This window comes from Zonotrichia leucophrys, chromosome 26 (genome assembly GCF_028769735.1).
Source record: "Zonotrichia leucophrys gambelii isolate GWCS_2022_RI chromosome 26, RI_Zleu_2.0, whole genome shotgun sequence".
Lineage (NCBI taxonomy): Eukaryota > Metazoa > Chordata > Aves > Passeriformes > Passerellidae > Zonotrichia > Zonotrichia leucophrys.
Window position 1 is genome coordinate 7,215,686 of NC_088195.1, and position 21,555 is coordinate 7,237,240.

The 21,555-nt window shown below is 51.9% G+C and overlaps 2 protein-coding genes across 2 annotated transcripts; one reads left to right on the plus strand and one right to left on the minus strand.

Annotated features, from left to right (window-relative positions):
- Positions 1–10,584: 10,584 nt before the first annotated feature.
- On the minus strand, positions 10,585–13,010 carry LOC135457976 (tetraspanin-18-like). The gene is made up of 7 exons (XM_064732826.1): positions 12,954–13,010; positions 12,513–12,707; positions 11,892–11,966; positions 11,551–11,616; positions 11,290–11,469; positions 10,959–11,042; positions 10,585–10,632 (listed from the first exon to the last, which is right to left on the minus strand). Exons 1-7 carry the CDS (start codon positions 13,008–13,010, stop codon positions 10,585–10,587), a joined length of 705 nt encoding a protein of 234 aa, XP_064588896.1.
- A 1,432-nt stretch (positions 13,011–14,442) lies between these two features.
- ADIPOR1 (adiponectin receptor 1) lies at positions 14,443–21,139 on the plus strand. Its single transcript, XM_064732848.1, has 8 exons — positions 14,443–14,529; positions 14,636–14,865; positions 15,513–15,629; positions 16,257–16,428; positions 17,349–17,535; positions 18,528–18,715; positions 19,916–20,109; positions 20,396–21,139. Exons 2-8 carry the CDS (start codon positions 14,704–14,706, stop codon positions 20,522–20,524), a joined length of 1,149 nt encoding a protein of 382 aa, XP_064588918.1. The 5' UTR covers positions 14,443–14,529; positions 14,636–14,703; the 3' UTR covers positions 20,525–21,139.
- The last annotated feature ends 416 nt before the right edge of the window (positions 21,140–21,555 follow it).

Consider the following 21,555-nt stretch of genomic DNA (forward strand, 5'->3'; position numbering starts at 1 on the left):
AGCACTGCAATAAACAAACATACCAGCTTTACAACTTCTACAAAGTTGTGGAGTTCTCTTCTTTTCTCCACAAAACACCTGTTCCCCAGAGCTCACCTGTGCGCTCTTTGCAGGTGATCCAAGTCGAGCTCAGGCCGGGCTTGATCCAGCAAGCACAGTTATTTTGCTGCCTCTCAGCAGCCAATTAGAGCTCGACTCACCCTCATCTCAGGTGTACATATTCCACAGAATCTGCTTCCTTTCAACAGCCTTTTAATTGTCCTCTGGGGTAGTCCCAAACTGAGACAAAAGTGTTCTTCCTCACATGGTGGGCAACAATTGTTTGCTATACAGAGTACACAGGGTCAACTGATGAGGTGATTAAAATATGGTTTATTGCAAAATCAGTTTCATGGAAGGTGAGACCATAAGGTTGTTGCATCCAGCACCATCACACTAGAAGCTGTTTTAATTCTAGTTACATTGTCTTTTATAAATTTCTTATCCAATCAGCTACTTCCACAAAGCTCACTAGCATCTTCATAAAATAATCATACATTGCTATTTTTATACTATTTTGCTGTAATGCGCCTTTTTTTATCCAATCATATAACTCTACAGAAACTTATTGCTCTATCTTCTACTTTTTATTAACTCTATAACAAGTTCCATTACTAGACTAAAATTTTCTACTATCTTGCTAACATATTTATTCACTTACATGAGGCATATTTCTCCTTGCATAAAACATTTTTCTGCTTAAATTACAAATCTTTATTCTTACTTTGTGTCTGTTTCAATTTTTTGTTCTAAATCTTCAAGCCTTCTCTAAGATCTTAGGTCAAACACTGTATCCATCTCTATCTCCGACGTTGTATGTTTGAGGCTTTGGGAGCTCTCTGTGCTTGCAGTCCCCACATCAGGGTAACATCTCACCAGCAATCAAGATGTAAGAGGGGCTCCACCAAGGAGAGGCACAGAGGGCTAACAGACAGACCTTGGGAGGAGCCAAATGTGCTTATAAGAATGAGGTCATGGACCCCAGGAGGAGCCAAGTATATATATATATATATATGTATGGGTAAAGCCACGGACTTTACCCACTGGGAAGTGCTGGAAGGACATAGAAGGACTGTGTATGAATACTAATGTGGCTGATGCAACCTGGAGTGTATAAAAGGCAAAGATGCCATTTTGTGAGCTGAGCCTCTGGTGAGCAGAGAGAGTGTCACTATGCTCCTAGCGCTGTTTCCTCTTTGCTTTGTAACTTTAACAGATTCTAATTAAATTTTATTTAGTCATTCCCACCTGGGGTTTGAGTCATTTCTAACAATTTTGGGGAGACTCGTCTGGGATATTTCCACTGATTATGAGGACCCCTCAGGTCACTTATGTGGGGAGGCTTGCCTCACTGATTTCAGCAGCCCATCCCTGGCCTCTGGTGGGCCCTTAGACTCTAGCTGGATAACTGGGAATGAGGAGAACCCATAAAGCAAAGGTAAAATTCCCTTTTTTTGCTGTGGTCTTTTTTTTTTACATGGCTGGAGACCCAACACGAGTGGACAGGAGAGGTTTGGCCAGTGCCCCTAATCTGGGTGTGGGAGCCACAGCTCCAGCAGCCTCACACAGGACCTGTACCAGAGTCCATCGGAGCAAGGCGACACTGGACAGTTGGGCGGGTAGCTGGAGAGGCAGGAGTCTCTGGCGCTAGGTAATAGGGAGATGGGAAGCCCTAGGTGGCAGGACACTTGGGATGAAGGCAGGGAGACCCCAGGCAGCAGGACACTTGGGATGAAGGCAGGTGTTGGGAATTTAGCTGCTAGAAAATGGAAAAGTACAAAACCATGGCTAATTCCAAGTCCTGCACCTGCACAGATAGCAGTGTCCTTGGGCCTAGCTGTGGTAGGATAACAAACAGTGAAAGAGACATGAGAAAAGAGAGATGTAACCCCTAAGGAATGAGGAAGAGTTGATAGTATAGTTTAACCAATAGATTGCTTAGCTTACAGAATATTCATAAGCTTATTACTCACTGTATAAGTGTCTGATGCTCTCTTCAATAAACGGAATTTGCTTATCACTCATATTGAGTGTCTGAGTCTTCCCTCACTGACAAATGGCTCATCCCCGACAAAGGCCCTCATTCTCGGTGACAGGCAGGGAGACCCGAGGAGGCAGGACACAAAGGACAAAGGTGGGCAGACCCTGGGAGGCAGGACACTCCAGATGGAGGCAGGGAAACCCCAGGAGGCTGGAGGCAGAAGACAGGGAGCAGGGAAACCCCAGTGGTGGAGAGGCACAGGAGGCAAGGTGATGGCCACTGCAGCAGGAACATGCGGGAAGTACGGAGGGCACAGACGTGGGGGAAGCGCGCAGGACGTGCAGAGCAAGCACAGCAGTGATCAAGCACATGTCGGGAGGCAGAGGAGATAGGACAAGCCACAGAGGGAGGAGTGCAGCCACAGGGGACCCCTGAAGAGAGTGCTTGGTTACCAGGCAAAGGGGCAGTGGTGGCAGAGGAGGATCCCAAGGGGGAGATCTTAACTGCTAGACAACAGGGCAGAGGCAGGAGGGGAAGCAGAAGGTAGTCCCAAACTAATAACACGGGACAGGGAAAGAGCAGGGAAAAGCCTTAGGAAGAAATTCGGAGGGTACCTCGGAGTATAGCCCCCTGGAACTAATACTATCCCAATGGGAGCATCCCTCTGATAGAAGGGAGAAGGATAAGGTAAAAATTATACGGTACTTCATGTTATGAACAAAAATTCAGTTAATATTTTTTTTGTGAGAAAGAGTTGCAGGGGGCAGCCAGGTCTCAGGCGCTGCCAGGATTCTTAGTGCTTTGTTATTGTAATACCGGGTCGTTAAGGCTTATCTCCTTCTTTTGTATTAGTAAAAAGCCTGGCTGGGTGGGGAAATGGCCCTTCCCCCGAGGCTGTGCTCTCTTACAGCATAGGGAAGACACCTGAGAGGGTGGGGGGGGTTATGCAAAGTGACTCCAAAGTCCAGAATGCTTTGGGGGACCCCGACTCCAGAGGCACAGAAAAAACCCCAACAACAACGAGCCACCTAAGAGTTGAGAGATTAAAGTGATGTCTGGACGTGAGGAGCCGAGTGCTGAGCCTGCAGAGATGCTGAACACCTTCGGAGCCCCTCTCGCCCTGAGCAGGGAGTGGTCCCAACGCCGGGACCAGACAGGACCGAGCCAGGTAAAGTAACATCTGACGGGGACACCAAGCCCTAAAGGCTCCCACGAGGACTGGTCCCCCGGCTCTGCCCCTAGTGGACAGAGCTGCGCATATCCTCCTCCTCTGAGTCGCCCTGGGAGACGCGACGGGGACTGCAGCCCTGCCGAGCCGCCCAATCCTGAGCTGATCACTTTTAATAAAGGCATTATAAAGGAGAAGAAGTCTCCTGGCCCTGTTTATTTCACTTCATGATAGAGTGGACAAAGGAGGAAATACAACCCGATCATATATTTTAGCCTCAGTATGGGTCACTTGAGGGGTGGATTTGCCAAGCCCTGCAAATACATGTTAATGCCAAAGAACCATACAATCAGGAGGAAGGTGAATATGTGCTCTGCTGGAAAGAGGAGATTTTTTCCCTTAGAGGTCAAAACCTTTAGTCACAGAAAAAGGAATGGGATTCTCTAGATAACTTACCTCTGCCATTTCCCATGGCCCCGGATGCACTGGTACTTCCAGCAGTACCAGCCTACCCTATTGCCCAAAGTGCACCAATATCCCCAGAAGTACCAGTGTCCCCAGAGAAGGTGGTAACCCTAGATGGGCCTAGCCAGAACACCAGAAGTAAAGCAAAATCAAGGTGTGAGAATGAAAACAAGAATCATCAAGTCAGGGTATATCCCCTTAGAGAAGTACTGGTGGGTGGGGTGCAAAGGGGAGATGGGGTTTGTGAGTGCTCCTCTCAACTCTTCTGCAGTGCAGCCTTTTAGAAAGAGTTTAAAGGATTGTTAGGTGACCCTATTGGTTTGTTGGAACAGGTGGATCAGTTTTTAGGATCAAACACCTGTACTTGGGACAAAATGCAATCCTAGGTATACTATCTACCCCAGAGGAAAGGCAAATGATCAGGATAGCAGGTATAGAAATCTGGGATAGAGAGCACCGGAATGGACCAGAATGGGGAAGAAAAGATGCCCATCCAACATTCCCCCTGGAACCACAACAATGAGGAGGGGAGATGAAATATGGAAGATTATAGAACATTGATAATTAGAGGAATAAAGGAGGCTGCTCCACAAAATCAAAATGTGAGTAAAGCTTTTGATGGAATGCCAGTGGAAGGATGAAACCCCCATGGAGGAAAGACTCAGAAGGAATGTGAGGCAGTACTCTGGCATCAACTGGGAATCAGCAGCTGGCAAGACACTATTAAAGGTTAGTTTTGTCATGCAGACCTGGCCAGATATCCAAAGAAATTACAAAAGCTTGAGGTTTGGCAGGAACGAGGATTGAATGAACTGTTGAGAGGCTCAGAATGCTTATGTGGGAAGAGGAGAAGGCAAAGACAAAAGCCACAGTTATGGTGGCAGCAATAAGAGAAGGGAGTCGATCTGTTAGGAGTAGGACCCCTCGAAAGGATAGACGGGGATGTCAACCGAGGATATTCAGGGACAGTGATAGGCAGGGTGAAGCAGTAACAACAGAACAAGATCAAGGTTTCATGTGGTTTTTTTGTAAGGGAAAATGACATCCAAAGAGGGATTGTCCTCAAAGAAACGGAGATTTAGATAGTGGAGTGAGAACAACAAACCAAGATCAGAATTTCAGGTGTTCTTATTGTAGGACAAAGGGACATTTGAGGAGGGACATTTGAGGACAAAGGGACATTTGAGGAGGGATTGTCCTCAAAGGAGAAGGAATTTACAAGTGTATAGGGAAGCACAAAATGAGACAGAGAACTAGAGGTGTCAGGGGCTCTGTCTTCTGGGGACAAAATACCATGATGAGCCCTTGATAACCCTATACTTAGGTCCCCCCAGAGAAGAAGTTTTTGAGTTTTTAGTTGACACAGGAGGTGAGAGAACATGTGTATAGAAGATTCCAAAAGGATGTGAGGAGAGCCGAGAGTCTTTGCAGGTAACAGGAGCAAAAGGAGAAGGCTTTCAGGTGCCTGTTATCAAACAGGTAACCTTTGATGGGAGTCATAAAACAGGAATGGGAGACATATTATTGGTACTGGGGGCAGGATCATCTCCTTGGGAGGGATTTGCAAGTACAATTAGGAATTGGGGTGTTACCAAAAGAAGGGGAAATGGTAGTGAAACCATTAAAAGGTTAATTAAAGGTCAAATTAAAAGGAGATGATAAAAAGAAAATAAACCAAATTTTATGGGCAGGACCCAAGAATCAGGGAAAACTGGACATGATGCCCATTGCGATTACAATTACTGATGAAAGTTGCCCAATCCAAGTTCGTCAGTATCCTATCTCCTTGGAAGGGCAAGGAAGGTTACAACCCATTATTGACTCTCTGATCAGGATAAAACCCTGGAATCATGAATGTCTCCTCACATTACTCTGATTCGACCCATTTGGAAATCAGATGGTGTACCTACAGACTGGTACAGGATCTGAGAGAAGTGAATAAAAGGACTATTGACTGATATCCCATGGTTCCTAACGTTTACACTCTCTAAAGTAAGATTCCACCCTCACATCAATGGTTCAGTGTAATAGATCTTAAAGATGATTTCTGAGTTTGTCCTTTGGCTGAGGAGAGTTGGGACATCCTTTCTTTTGAGTGAGAGGATCCTACCATGGGAACAAAACAACAACCAAGGTGGATGAGATTACCCCAAGGGTTTATGGAATGCCCGAATTTGTTTGGGCAGGCCATAGAGGAGGCCTGGCCATCCTCTACCCTGAGTCCTGAAATTAAACTCATACAATACGTAGATGACTTGTTACTTTCTGGGACTGAGGAAGGAGAAGTTAAGGAAGCCACAATAGGCCTTTTAAATTTTCTAGGAACTCAGGGATTGAGGGTGTCAAAGAAAAAAATCCAATTTGTGGAGCAGATTTGGGTCATAGAATTAGTAAAGGCAGCTGACAGTTACATCCAGGAAGGGAGAAAACCAAAAACAAAGAAAAGATAAAGCAGATTTTAGGATTACTAGGACATTGCTGATTGTGGATTAAGGGATACACCAAGGCTGTTAAGTTTTTGTATGAAAAGTTAGTTGAAGAGGAGATAATCTGGACAGAGGAGGATGTAAACAGATTTGAAGAATTAAAACAAAAATTAGTAACTGCCCCCACCCTCAGCCTTCCTGCTCTAAAAAAGCCCTTTCACCCATTTGTGAATGTGGACAATGGGGTGGCCCATGGGGTTCTAAGCCAGGATTGGGGAGGATCTAGAAACCTGTGGAATACTTGTCTAAGTTGTTGGATCCTATTAGCAGGGAGTGGCCCTTGTGCATTCAAGCTGTAGCTGCTGCATCACTGAGGGCAGAGGAGAGCTGGAAATTAACCTTTGAGGAAGAGTTACGAGTATATACTCCCCATTCAGTATGAAATATCTTAAACCAAAAGGATGAAAAGCAGCTTACAGACTCTTGGATACTCAAATATGAGGTCATATTAATAGATGGGGATGATTTGAAATAAGTTACAGATAGGTATTTAAATCCAGCTCAATGGGGAGCCAGTCAGAGAATTAGAACATGACTGTATGGACATAATTGAATACCAAACCAAGGTGAGGGAGGACCTGACTGACCAGCCTCTCCAAGGAGGAAAGATCCTGTCTATAGATGGCTCCTCAAGGTATATACAAGGGCGATGGAAATCCGGGTATGCCATCAAAAATGAACAAAAGATGATGGTAATTGAAAAAGGGAACTTGCCCTCTGCCTAGTCCACTACCCTAAGCTTGTGAGTTGTATGCTTCAGTCCAGGCTTTAAAACTACTAGACCATGAAAAAAGGACAATCTATACTGACTCAAAATATGCCTTTGGAGTAGTGCACACCTTCGGAAAAATAAAGGAAGAAAGAGGGCTGCTTAACTCAAGAGGCAAGGGACTGATACATGAAAGGTTGATCCCGGAAGTCTCAGAAGCCCTGAGGTTACCAGAAGATATTGCTGTAGTCCATATTAAGGGGTCACCCCAAGGGAATGGCCATAGAGAATCAGAGGAAACAATCTGGCCAATAGAGGAGCAAAGGATGCTGCAGAAAATAGGGAGGAGAGAGTGATGATAGTCCTAACATCAAAAGACAAAGAATCAGGGATTCCAAGGTTTAGTAAACCAGAGGAGGACAGATTGAAGGAGATAGGGGCAGAGAAGAATGATGCAGGTATCTGGAGGCTCCCAGACAGAAGGCAAATGTAAAATAGACCCCTTACCAAATAAGTATTAGATAGACTACACCAAAAGACTCATTGGGGTACCCAAGCCCTCTGTGATGAGTTTTTAAAGAATTATGGGTGTGTAGGAGTCTTTGGAATAGCAAACAAGTAATTGGTAAGTGTGGAATTTATCAAAAGGTGATCAAAAAGGCAATGAGAAAAGTAATCTCGAGAGGTCAGGAACTAGCCCTAAGTCTCTTTCAAAGTATACAAGTGGACTTTACTGAACTTCCCAGATCCAGTGATGGAAATACTTACTGGTCTTAGTGATCATTTGACTCGCTGGGTCGAGGCTACACCTGCTGTGTGCTGTTGTATTGTCTCCAAGATGCTGTTAGAACAAATTACTCCCCTGTACAGGATGGTGAAGAGGATTGATTCAGATAGGGAGACACACTTCAATTTCAAGGTTTTACAACAGATAGTCCAAGCAGTGGGAATAAAAAGGGATTCACATACGCTACAGCACCCACAAAGTTTTGGATGGATTGAGAGGATGAATCAGGCCCTTAAAAGAACCTTGACTCAGTTAATGGTAGAGACTCAAATGTCTTGGATAAGATGATAACCCCTAGTGTTACTATGGGCTAGAATATAACCTTGGTCCGACCGAGGTATATCCCCTTATGAGATGATGTTTGGGTTACCCTTTTTAGCTTCAACCCATGAAGGTGCAACCTATGAAGAGGGGGAAGTAAATGTCATGAAATATATTAAGACCATAGCCAAAACCTAGAGTGTGGGATCTCAGCACCTCAGGACTGAGGTGCCGAGTCACCGAGACCACCCTTGGGGGGCTCGGGAGTCCTGGAATGTGCCAGAAGTGTCTGGTGGCTGGACTTTGATCCTACACAGGAGACAACACCTGTATGAGGATAGGAGGATTTCACCGGGGTAAATGGTGAAGGGATTAGTTAATTAGAGGGTGAGACACAGGGTTTAGGATTTCTGTACAGGGGGGTTTAGAGAAGTAAGATGGAGGAATTTGGGCGTGTCCTGTCCTCCTTCTTCTTCTTCTTCTCCTCCATCTTCTGTGGTGATGGTGGCACTTTGGGATTGGTCATTACTAAAAGTGCACCGGGCAATAAGGGTGAAAGATATTGGGGAAAAATTATAAATATTGTACACGCAACTTTGGGTATAAAGATAGGTGACTGTCCGGAGGGGAAGACAGTGTGCTCATGGAGTAGTGCACACTGTGGCTGGCTGCTGAGCAGACCTCTGTCGGGCCGAAAGAAAATCTTTTAGATAAACAATTAATAAACACAGAGACCGAAAGAAGAACTGAAGCCTCTTCTCGTCCTTTGATACACGGGCTGCCCCAAGGCCACCTCGGGCCTTTCCAGGCCCTCCAAACAGCCGAAAACCGGACACTAGAGGACTTACGAAAACAAGGAATGATTCTCCAAGTTTCCCCTCTAGACTTCAAGATACATAAAACCTGGGGATTGGGTGTTAATTAAATCCTGGAATGAACAACCATTGATACCATAATGGGAAGGTCCCTTTCAAGTGCTAATAACAACTGAGACGGGCGTCAGAACTGCTGAACAAGGGTGGACCCAAGCCGAGTCAAAGGACCTGTGGAAGAACCCAAGGAGTGGACTATAACATCTGAACCAGGTGATAAAACTGACTCTTAAACAGGGATTAAGAGGTAATGAACTGAGGTGATCCAAATAATCCAGAGAATGTTCCAAGGAGCACAGAATGGGGAAGGACAGCCAAGTTTGTATGGACTCTGAGACACCTTGATTTCACACCAGGGAAAGACACTTCAGCTCCCAGCAGCAAGACCAGGATTGTATTTGTCAAAAGGGAGGGGGTGTAATGTATTGACATTAGTATGTGATGTATTATTGTGGTTATCTCTCTCTGTGGATGGAAACTACTAGAGTCTGTTAAATGGGAAGGGCTCGGAGGACAAGGAAAAGATCATAATGGAAAAAGTACTAAAGGCAGCTAAAATTGGAAGGTGGCAAAATTGGGAGAAGTAACAAAGGGATGGAGGGCAACTCCGGGTTGGCCTTTGTACTTGCCACCAGGAAAATCATACACATCTGCTATAGGTAGCGACCCTATAAGGCATGGTGGAAGTAAAAGCCATACCAGACCTCTGTCACTCCCATTTTTGTCTGTCACTTGCCTTTTGTCACAGAGGACTTCCCATGCCATGAGAGCCATCAATCATTTTCTCAGGGAGACCCAAGGTTTTTGCTGCCCTCAGCCACGTCAACAGATACTGTTAGGACTCATTCAAGTATAATCAGATATAAGGAGAACAAGTTAAGAGAAGTTGATTTTCCTAGACAATTGGATGTTGTAATATGGTTGATGTTGGGTTGGAAAATTTTAAATAAATATGGTTAATGTTGGGTTGGTCAATTTCAAGTGTTGTAATGAAATTGGAAATGAGACTCATTTGCATGAGCCAAATAAATGAAGTATCAAGAGACAAAGGAGGGGATTGTAATGAATAAGGTGTAGTGATTGGCTCATGCAAACGAGGAGTTATTAAGTATGGTGAGAAAAAGTTCTGTTAAGGTTTACAGTTCTTTTGACATGTACTTTTGTTGTTCCAGTTTGGTTTTGAACCGTTTTCTGCTCTCCCTCCAAGCCTCCCCTCCCCCAGTGTGGTTGCTGCCTGGCAGCTTTGGCCAACAGAGCTGTCAAAATGTGGGGCAGGGCCACATGGATACCTGCGCCTTGCAAGAGGTGGCAGGGACTGGGGGACACTTGTGGTGGGACACTTGGCAGGATAGCATCTCACCACCAATCAAGATGTAAGAGGGGCTCCCCCAAGGAGAGGCACAGAGAGCTAACATACAGACCTTGGGAGGAGCCAAATCTACTTATAAGAATAAGGTCATGGACCCCGGAGGAGCCAAGTGTACATATATATGTATGGGCAAAGCCACGGACTGTGGGAAGTCCTGGGAGGACACAGAGGGACTGTGCATGAATACTAGTGGGGCTGATGCAACCTGGAGCGTATAAAAGGCAAAGATGCCGTTTTGTGAGCTGAGCCTCTGGTGAGCAGAGAGAGTGTCACTATGCTCCTAGCGCTGTTTCCTCTTTGCTTTGTAACTTATCGGGTTCTAATTAAATTTTATGTAGTCATTCCCGCCCGGAGTCTGAGTCGTTTTTACAGTGATGAGCTGATCTCTGCTGGGTGATGAAAGGCTGAGGCCTCAGCTGCTCCCAAAGCCCTGGGCGTGTCCCTGTCTCAGTCGAAGTTGTAGTAAAGGCAGAAGGCGAAGAACATGGCAAAGATCTGGAATGATGGAGATGGGAAAGGATCAGCCCCATGGCAGGGCCGTGCCAGGCCAGGGGCAGAGAGGGGCTGGAGGATCCCTGGCCTGGGGCCATCCTGTGCCCCTCGAGCTCTCCTGGTGCTGCACAGGGACACCAGGGCAAGGAGACCCAGGGGGAGTAAAACAAACCCTTCCTTGTCCCTTCACCTGCACTGTCTGCAGCAGAGAGCAGGCTCTGTACCCCAAGACAGACCTGAGCCCATTTGTGCTCTCTCTGCTCAGTGAGCAACCCCCTGCCACAAGGAGTGGATGTTCCTCCTGCCCTGTCCCCAGCCCCCCTCATTACCTCAATGCCCAGCACGGCTAAGCTGCAGGTCCCAGGGAGGGAGATGTACCTCTGCAGGGTCTTGCCGAAGGTAGAGAAGCAGCCCTGGGGGAGAGAGAGGAGGGAAGGGCTCTCTCATGGTCCCCATGGCCACAGGGAGCCCAGAGGGGCACTGGGTTTCAGGGGGATGGGGGAGGGTCCCCTGTGGGGCAGGACGAGCTGAAGACTTTGGGAGCCACTGGACTGTAGAACCACAACAAGGCAATGTCCCTGGTTTCTGTCCTTCGTGGTCTCCTCCATGAGCCTGGTGAGGCTGTGACACGAACACACACTCAGCAGAGTTGTGCCATACCTGCTCATGGATGTAGCCAGGGCTTCTGTCCTGGCACTGCTCCCAGCCCAGGAGCTCTCCCGCCTGCAGAAGCCCATCCCGGGCACAGCATGCCCGTGGCCATGGCATCCCTGGGTGCAGCTCTTGGAAGCGGGAGCCATTCCCAAAATCTTCGGGTCCTAAAACACCACAGCACGAGAACTGGAACAGAAGGGAAACATCATCACCATGGTCACCCTTGGTGGATCCTGTGCATAGCCCAGGAGCCTCCCAGCTGCTCACCGTGACCATGAGGGTGTTCCAGGCTGTGGAGAACACCTCAGCACCCTCGTCCCCACCATAGTTCCTCTGCAACTCAGACAGGAAGTGCTCAGGCTGGACCTGCGGAATTGGTGCCAGGGCTGGGACTGTTCCTCTCCCACTCTGCTCAGGACTAGCTCCCTTTGAGGGGAATTGGGCACCCAGTGGATCCCCTCCACCTGCTTTGCAGTTTGTGTTGTGCTGCTGATGATGAAGGTGAGGGGAAGGGTGTCCCTCCACCAGCCCCAGTTGCCTGGTGGACTCAGAGCCATGGCCATGGCATGACAGAGGGAGGCTGGTGACACTGGGGATGGTGTTGGTACCTGTTTCCAGTGCACCAGGAAGAGAACGGCCCCAATGAGCTGCATGAGGAAGATGAGGCTGACGAGGATGAAGAACTGGAAGGCAGCAGGTGAAGGAGTCAGAGATCAGCCTGATCCCACCAGCAGCTTGCTCACATCATCCCTGCCCTCCTCTGCACCATCCCTGCCTGTGCCCTGTGTCCCCGAGACCAGGGACATGAGTACAGCTCCTGGGGACGGATGCCACCTCTCTGACCACTGCGGCTGCAAGACAGGGGTTAAAAACAAGCAGTGTCTGCAAGGAACTGATCATGCCAAAGAAATGGGGGTCCTGGTATTCAAACAGGTGTTTTTCTGCCCCTTACCAGCAGCGGGGTCATCTTGGAAATGCCATGTGAGAGAAGCCAGTGGCTTCAGAGAGAATTGACCCTACTTGGTGTCTTTATAAATCCTCTGGGCTCTAAATTGAGACTCATGAGGTGGGGAGTGGATGGCAGGACATGTTGAGGATGAGGAGCACCAGCTCCTCGCTCCCCCAGGAGCACCTGCATCCCAGCAACGCCACCATTCAGCCCGTGACTCCTGCCCCCAGAGCCCCCGGCCATATCCTGCAGCCCTTCCCACCCATCTCCCCTCTCTCACCAGCAGCAGGAGCGGGCGGCTCCGGCGCAGGGCCCCGCAGCAGCCCAGGAAGCCCAGCAGGGACAGGGCGATGCCCACGGCCAGCAGCAGCCACGCGCCCGCACTCAGCACGGCCCTGGCGGCCACGATGCCCTGGAAACCAGCCGGGTCCACGGCCACCCAGACTCCCATGGCTGCCAGGCACGTTCCCCCAGCCTGCAGGGGAGGTCAGGAGATGATCACGGGCTCAGGGCATGTCCCAGGCTTGGTCCCCTCCCTGGGAATGGATGTCACCCACCCCTGAGCCAGACAGAAATGTCTCCCCTTGTGGATGGGGGATGCTTCAGCCCTTGGTTCCCTCCCTGGGACTGGTGTCACCCACCCCTGAGCCAGCTGGAGTTACTGGTCCCCAGGCACAGGTTCCCTCCACCCTTGCACCCCACAGGGCCCAGGGGGACTCACAAACACCAGCACGTTGAAGATGAACATCAGGTACTTCATGCAGCTCAAGACACCCATGGGGACACTGGGAGGGGACACAGGGCAGTATTTGTCCCTATGGAGAGGAGAGCAGAGCGCTGACCACAGCCAACCCTGACTTGCCCGGGACCCCATGGCTCCAGCAGAATGTGGGGGGATGCAGCTTCCCAAAATTCCCACATCATCTTCTATCCCCACCATCTCCCACAACACCCCAAAAAGCCCCAAACCTGTGTCCTCTCCAAATCTGTGTCCCCTCCCAATCACGTCCCCTTCAAACCTCATGTCTCCAGTCCTCTGTCCCGTCTAAACCCTGTGTCCCCTCCAAATGTTGTGTCCCCTACAAACCCAGGTGCTCTACAGACCTCGTGTCCCCATCAAATCGTGTGTCCCCTACAAATTCCATGTCCCGTCCAAAGCCATGTCCCCTCTAAATCCTGTGTCCCTTTCAGCCCCCACACCACTCACCCTGCAGGGACAGTGGGCGACCCAGGTACCTCCAACCTTCCCAGGTGCTGCCAGCACCTATATAACATCACGAAGGTCGGAAAATCTCTCCCCCCTTGCTACTCCAGCAGCCCCCAAGAAATCTCTTCCAGCAGCAAGGCCATGAATGATTGATGGGGAACAGGATCCACTATTGTGCAGCCGGCGGCTGGGAGTCTCCTGCTCTTGTCAGCCAAGGAAATTAAACCTGTGGGCAGGGAAAGACGAGCCACCCCACCAGGCAGGGGGTGACCTCGGCCTTTGATAATTGCTGCGGCCGTTCGGGAAAGCCCTCAATGGGCACACGTGGGCGGGCAGGTGGTGCTGCAGGGCTATCGGCTGTTGGGACGCAGGGACATCCCAGGTGGATGACAGGGTCTGTTTCCTCTTGTTGCCTACTTTAGGAGCTCTCTAAACACAGAGTCACGTTAGAAAGGCAACATTATTTATTCTGCACCCGGAACAAAGAGGAGGTTTCCACAAATCAAGCACACCGAGGGGTAAAAGGTTAAATACAGCAAAATTTACACGAACTGGCATATCTAAAGCATATTCTTCGCCTGCCTAATGCGTATTTGTTTTGGTGATGTAACTTTACTCAATGCCTGAAACACAAAGTTCTTCATTACAGCATCTTCTGATGGAGAAATTGAATTATGACAGCTACGTTTGCAAGAGGTGAGGGAATTCATCCCGAGGCCGATATTCCTCTGGACGGCGGTGTCGGTGTCACCGCGGTGCCACCCGGGGCGCTCGGGACTCTGTCCCCCCGCGGTACCCCGGGCTGCCACCAGGGGGCAACGGAGCGCGCAGCCATAGAGCTGCGCCGCGCGGCCAGAGCGGCTTCCGCCGGCACCCCAGCGGGGAGGCTCGGCCAATCGCAGCGGGCGGCGGCCGTTGGGGCGGGAGAAAAGAGAGACAGACAGTGATCTCGACCAATCATAGAAGGTCTTTTTTCGGGGCGGGGCCCTGGCGGGGGCGTGGCCCCGAGGCCGGAACCAGCGCTGTGCGTTCCCGTTCCCTCAGCGTTGCTTCCGGTGCCGCCGCCGCCGCCCGCGGGATGTAGCGGCCGGTGAGAGACGGGCGGGGGAGTGGGGCGTCCGCTGCTTCCAGCCCCCGGGTAGAGCCCTGCCGCCGGCCCCCTCGGTCCCGGTAACTCTGTGCTTCTTTCCCCCCAGCGCGGCGGCAGAAGGACGCGGAGGGACGTTCACCGGCTGCCTCGGAGCCGCACGCAGCCGCCGCCCCGATGGCGTCCCGCAAGGCCCCCGCCGGGGCGGGCAGCGGGCTTGCGGCCGCCGGCCGAGACCGGGAGCGGGACCGGGAGCGGGAGCGGGCGCACCTGGAGCTCGCCGAGCTGGGGCCGCTCCTGGAAGAGAAGGGGGACCAAGGAGCCACCGGCGCGGCCAGCGTGAGCCCCTCCGAGAGCCCCGGGCGGGAGGGGATCCCGAGCCACGCTCAGTCTCCGCGCTCCGTCTTCGCGGATTATGCCGGGAATCCGCCTGTTATCCCATTAAGAGCTAGAGGAGAAGGGCTCCGTGTTGTTCCTCGGGCCGGACCGTTTTCCGAGCAGGCCTAAACTGCTCCTGCCAAGCAGGCATGGAGCCGGGATAGTCCTTCCCAGAGACGTCACCGGGATCGCTGTGTCTGTACCGGCTGTTTCCAGTGCCCCAGCATTTCCACAGGGCCGGGAATCACCTTCCCGAATTCCTTCCCGGCTGAGGAGAGCGGGAGCTGTGCCGGGACCCAGAGCGTTCCCAGCTCGGAGCCGCCTTTGCTTGGGTGGGCCAGCTCGGGTCTCCCGGCTGGGCCAAGCAGCCGCTCCAGCCTTGATTGTAGGGATGAAAATCCCTGGTGCTAATCCCACTTTTCGACAGGATAAATCTGGGATTAGCATGCCTGGGATGGGTCAGGCAGCAGTGTGTTGCATAAACGAGGGTGACAGGCGGGTCCTGCCCGTCCCGTCAGAGGGATGAAGCGCCAGGTGCTCTCAGAAGGGCAGGGATGGTTCCTCTCCCGGGGGCTGGAACGATTCCCTCCTGGCTCTTCTCGCTGCAGGCCGAGGACCCGCCATGCCCAGTGGCCCGTGAGGAGGAGGAGGAGGTGGTGCGGGTGCTGACCCTGCCTCTGCAGGCTCACCATGCCATGGAGAAGATGGAAGAGTTTGTGTACAAGGTACCGGAGCCTGTCGCAGTCCCCCAGTCTTGATTTTGGAGCAGATTCTCCAGTCCCTGGGTTTGGGGTGGCAGGATGTGTCCACATAAAGCTCCACGTGGCTGCAGCTGGCTCGAGCTCTGCTGGGCTGCTTCCAGCAGCGTCCCTGGGAATGGTGTAGGAAGCGGATGGCTGGATGGGGGTTGACCCAGTCATGGTGAGTGGAAACCTGGGAGCAATTCAGATGTTCCTGCAAGCCTGAGTGGGGCCCAGGGGTCCAAGTGCCAGCTGAGGTGTCACCCACTGCCTGCAGTCACTGTGGCTCCTGTGCTTCTTCCCTGATCAAATGGGAATTCCCACTGCAGGGAACAGTCTGTGGATGTGGAAGGGTTAAATCTGAGGGTATTAATCACCCCTGACTTCCTGGGGGCTCCTGGAATTGCTCAGTCTTTGTGGGAGCTGAGGTGGGGGTACAGTCACTGCCTGGGAGGTTTTGGAGAGCAAAGGGCAGGATGTGAGTGAGTGCCTTACAGGGTCCCACAGGGCACCCGATGTCAGAGGAGCCAAACTTGCTCTCCCTGAGGAGCACCCCAGGGCTGGGCTGTTGCCGTGGGTTCGGGGCTGCCCTGACACCCTGGTGTGTTGCAGGTGTGGGAAGGGCGCTGGCGCGTGATCCCGTACGACGTGCTGCCCGACTGGCTCAAGGACAACGATTACCTCCTGCACGGACACCGGCCCCCCATGCCCTCCTTCCGCGCCTGCTTCCGCAGCATCTTCCGCATTCACACTGAGACCGGCAACATCTGGACACACCTGCTGGGTGACTGTGGGGAAGGGGGAGCCCTGGGGCTGGAGGTACAGATCCTGCATTTGGGTCAGAATGGGCTTGGTGCAGGTTCCTCTCAAGGCCCAGGGCTCCTGTGCAGATCCTGTGCATGCATGAGGATCAGACATGGAGTGCCTGGAGCTCCTGGAGCCCTTTGGGAGAGAAGGACCAGGGCTGGCTCAGCCTCTGCAGGAGTGGGACAGGGAAATGTGTCCTGGGAAAAACAGGGGAGCCTCAGAGGATGTTCCTCTGAAATGAGTCAGAGAAGGCCACAGAGATGCTTTGAGGGCTGGATCTCTTCTGTTGTGGAGCTGGGCTGAGAATGCTGGAAATACTTAGCCTGAAGAAAGCTCCAGGGAGACCTCGGAGCCCCTTCCAGTACCTAAAGGGGCTCCAGGAGAGCTGGAGAGGGACTTTGGACAAGGACCAGGAGTCACAGGACAAGGGGGAATGGCTTCCCACTGCCAGAGGGCAGGGATAGATGGGAGAGTGGAAGAAATTCTTCCCTCTGAGGGTGGTGAGGCCCCAGCCCAGGTTTCCCAGAGAAGCTGTGGCTGCCCCATCCCTGCAAGTGTCCACAGGCGGGTTGGACAGGGCTTGGAGCAACCTGGGATAGTGGAAGGTGTTCCTGCCATGGCAGGTGGTGAGCTTTAAGGTCCCTTCCCACCTAAACCAGTTTGCAATTCCACTACCCTGTGAATCAGCAGCTCTTTGCCCTGTGCCTGCCCCTTCCCCTGACCCCAGCCCTTCTTGTTTGCACAAACAAAGGCCTCAGCCAAGGACCCACTGTGGGTTACTGAACACCCCTGGGATACATCCAGCACTTCCAGGAGCATGGCCAGGGCTGTTCTTATCCTGGCTTTGCTGAAATTCCCACCTGTCCCCCTGACTTTACTCTCCATGTGTTCCTGCAGGGTTTGTTCTGTTCCTCTGCCTGGGGATCCTGACCATGCTGCGGCCCAACATGTACTTTATGGCTCCTCTCCAAGAGAAGGTGGTGTTTGGGATGTTCTTCCTGGGAGCAGTGCTGTGCCTCAGCTTCTCCTGGCTTTTCCACACTGTGTACTGTCACTCAGAGAAGGTCTCACGGACTTTTTCAAAGTGAGTCAGCATGAGTGTGGTTTTGTGGTCTCCTGGGAGGTTTTGGGTTTTTGCAGCACTTCCTCTTGGAAAGCACTGCATTCCCAAATGTTTTATCCCTGGGGTAAGAGAGCGTCAACCCAATCCAGCATGGAACTGAGGGAAACCATAACAGGGTTCTGGAGGGTTCTGCCTGAGCACCTGAAATGTGCCTGGTCAGGGGCCTCAGGTGCATGATAAAGATCCTGGGACCCTGCAGCTCCCAAGGGAACAGGATCCTGGCTCCCACAGGAATGGCCTCTGTGCTCCCAAGGGAACAGGCTCTATGCCCCTTACAGTAGTGAATTGAGGAGGGGTCTCGCTCTCATGGGGCAGCTGGGGGCCACGGCCAGTTTGGCAGGTTCCAGTTTACTGGGTGCTTTTAAAAACTTTTGGTTTGGATCCAGTTTGAACTGAAGCCAAATGTTAAGAAGAAACACAGATTCCCAGGAGAGTGGGAAGGCTAGTCAGTGGTTTATGCCTGTTCCTTGGCTGCTCCAAGGGTCAAGCTCCCATCAGCCTTTGCAGTGAGGCTCTCAAGTGACATTCTGCTCCCAAATGGCTGTTAAAGGCATTTATTTGGGTGCTGCTTGCTGGGAATCCTGCCCATCCCCTTTGCACAACCACCAGAGATCCCATGGGATTCTGTCTCCAGAACAAATCCAGCAGGAATTCCCTTGTGTGGCTGGGAAGGCAGTGGGGGCAGTTCAGGGGCCATGTTTCTGTGGTGAGATGAGTAGAGGATCACAGATCTATGTGCACAGGGATTTGTTGCCAGTGCTTTGAGCTCCATCCTCCTCTTGCCCCCCCTCAGCATTCCCACTGTGCCCAGGCCCTTTCTCCTGTCACACCTGCCCAGCACACTCCTCCTGCCCAGTGACTCCACTCAGGTGCAGGCTGGACAGTTCCCACACATGGAGGGGGTGGATTTTGGGGCTCACCTGTGGCTCTCTGTCATTGCACCCTGCCTGCAGGTTGGATTATTCAGGAATTGCACTGCTGATCATGGGGAGCTTCGTCCCGTGGCTCTACTACTCGTTCTACTGCTCCCCACAGCCAAGACTCATCTACCTCTCCATCGTCTGTGTCTTGGGTATCTCTGCCATCATTGTGGCACAGTGGGACCGATTTGCTACCCCCAAGCACAGGCAGACCAGAGCAGGTAGGAGCTCCCTCCTCCCCCGAGTCCTGGGAGGCACTTTGGGCCGATCCCATCTGGGAGAAGCTCTGGGCACCTGCAGGATTCATTCCCCCTGAGCAGCACACAGGACTGCAGGGAGTGGCCTCCTGTCTCCTCTTGCTGCGCTGAGGATTCATCTCCTGAGCAGAGCCTGAGGCTTGGAGTTTAAAAATAGCCCTGGGCAGGCTGGGGCTGTGCCTTTTCTGCCTTCTCTGGGAAGCAGTTTAGCAGCAGGAACCTGCAGCTGGGGCGGAGCAGGAAGGCATTCCTGAGCTCTTGCCTACCAGGCTGGCTGGTCCCTGCCTTCCTGGGGGTGGAGTGGGGGGCTGCCTCCAGCCCCACACCCCAATTTACCCCAGTCTTAATGGCAGATCCCATCAGCCTTGCTAAGCACCGGGAGACACCTCCCTCCTCAGCTCCCAGGGGTCCTGAAGCAAATGTCTCTCAGTACACTGTCCTGGCTACATGAGTGAGGAAGGACCAGGCTGAGACAGGGGCCACCTGAGAGCCCTCAGATGAGGGCAGGGGACAGGCAGGACTCATCCCCATGGCTCCTCCCCACTTCATCTTGTGCCCCCAGCATGAACAGGATCCAGCCGAATGCCACCCAGAGCCTCCCCGGGCCAGTGTCACTATGGTGCCACTTGTTCTCTGTCAACTCATCAGATGCCAGAGTTGAACATTTCAGCTCCTGCTGAGCTCCTTCCTCAGGAGCTGCAAGAAATTACTTTCTTGGAAGGGGTGGCTGTGTTCCTGGTGCAATCCAAAAGGCTGGCGCCTTCCAAAATGTCCATTCCCGTACTCAGGAGCGGGAGCTGCTGCAGTCCTGCATAAGAAACACTGGGTGGGTTCTGCCCAGTGAGCATCAGGGCTGTTTACCTGGGTTGTGGAGCTGTGGGCCCCTCATTTTGTGAAGGATAAGTGCTATGAGGACTGGAGAGGTTTAAGTGCTTGGATAACGCTTTCAGGCACTGGGTGAGATTGTTTGGGGGTCTCCAATGCAGGGCTAAGAGTTGGGCACAATGATCCATATGGGTCGTTTTCAGCTTGAGATATTCTGTTAATTCAGTGAAGAAAAGATGCTTTGCTAGCACAGGATGAGGGATCAAGGGGAGTTTGTGGGAGGAGTGGCTCCCCCTCCACACTTGAGCTCTTTTCCCTGACCTCCTCTCTGGGCCGCAGGCGTGTTCCTGGGGCTGGGACTGAGTGGGGTTGTGCCCACCATGCACTTCACCATTGCCGAGGGCTTTGTGAAGGCCACCACGGTGGGGCAGATGGGCTGGTTCTTCCTCATGGCTGTGATGTACATCACGGGCGCTGGGCTCTACGCTGCCCGCATCCCTGAGCGCTTCTTCCCGGGCAAGTTTGACATCTGGGTGAGTGTGGGGGTGAACAGGTTGTCTGGGGGCAGCTCTGGGGTCAGGGGAGGGGGCACTGAGGGGCTGGAGGCTGGGGGTGTCCGGCTGTGCCTCAGCACATGCTGGCAGCCAGACCTTGAACAGGTTGTGTGCGTGGGCAGGGCAAAGTACAGGGTGGAAATCGCTGCTGGGGGCAAGAGTGGGGAGCAGAGGACAGTCCTGGAGCAGCGCAGCAGAGGAGGAGGTGTTGATAATGTGGCTGACCCCTTTGATGTGGTCTAAAGGCTTTTTTGCTTCCCTGCAGTTCCAGTCTCATCAAATTTTCCACGTGCTGGTGGTGGCTGCAGCCTTTGTCCACTTCTACGGGGTGTCCAACCTGCAGGAATTCCGCTACGGCCTGGAAGGGGGGTGCACAGATGACTCTCTCCTCTGAGAGCGCCTGGTTTTAGTACAAGCTTCCTAAGTGCTTTTTAAACTCTTGTCTTTGCTAAAATCAAAGGAAGACTCAAAACCATTTGGGGTTGTTGGTTTGTTGGTTTTTTTTTAAAGAAACAAAAAAATAAGAAATGGATAAATCCTTTAGCAAAGTTGTTGACCAAATCCTCACCCCCTTCCCCACGCACTGCGCTGGGGCTGCAGGGGCACTCCCGACTCCTCCAGACAGTGTTTTAGCTGCACTGGGATCACCTGCTGCTCTGACAGCACAGGGAACAGCTCCCTGCTCCCACACAGCTGAGCACATCCCGCTCCTCACGCACCAGGAGTTCTGCATATCCCCCACAGCAGTGCCTGGCTGGGGCAGCCCCAGGCATGGGCACACACTCATGTAATTTAAAGTTTTAATTGTCCTTTTTGTTTTGTTCTGTTTTCCTTGACAAAGTAATGTAAACATAAATGAAAGAATATTTAATATTTAATACTAAGCTTTAAGACAACGCGCTGCCACCGCAGTCCTCAGCTCCCTCGCTGTCGGGAGGAAGGACAGTGTTGTAGGGAATGTAGAGCTGCTGTAGCTGATTGAAATAAAAAGGTCAATAGTTCAGTGTCACTGCTGTGCCTGTGTCCATTTTTGAGGTGGGGAAGAGAGGGCTCTGGACACCCCAGGAGCAGGACAGGAGTGCCCCAGGGCAGTGGGATCCCTCCAGCTGCGGTCGACTCTGAACTGGGCTGGAATAAACCAGGAAATTGGGCATTGTGGCGGTGACAGGGCAGGAAATGGCCCTGGTTGGTGACAGCTCCAGGACTGTGACTTCCCTTGGGGCTCAGTAGGGCAGGAGAGGTGTCACACACAGGTAGGGTGGGGGCAGTGCAGGACTGTGCTCTAGGCAGGGGCTTCTCCTGGTGCACAGGGGACAGTGATTATCAGGGGGTTTGGAGAGGCAGAGGTCAGCACAGCAAAGCCCAGTTCAGGCAGTAGAAGGCCATTGCCTGACCTATGGGTGGAGTGTAGGCAGAGCTGCTGGA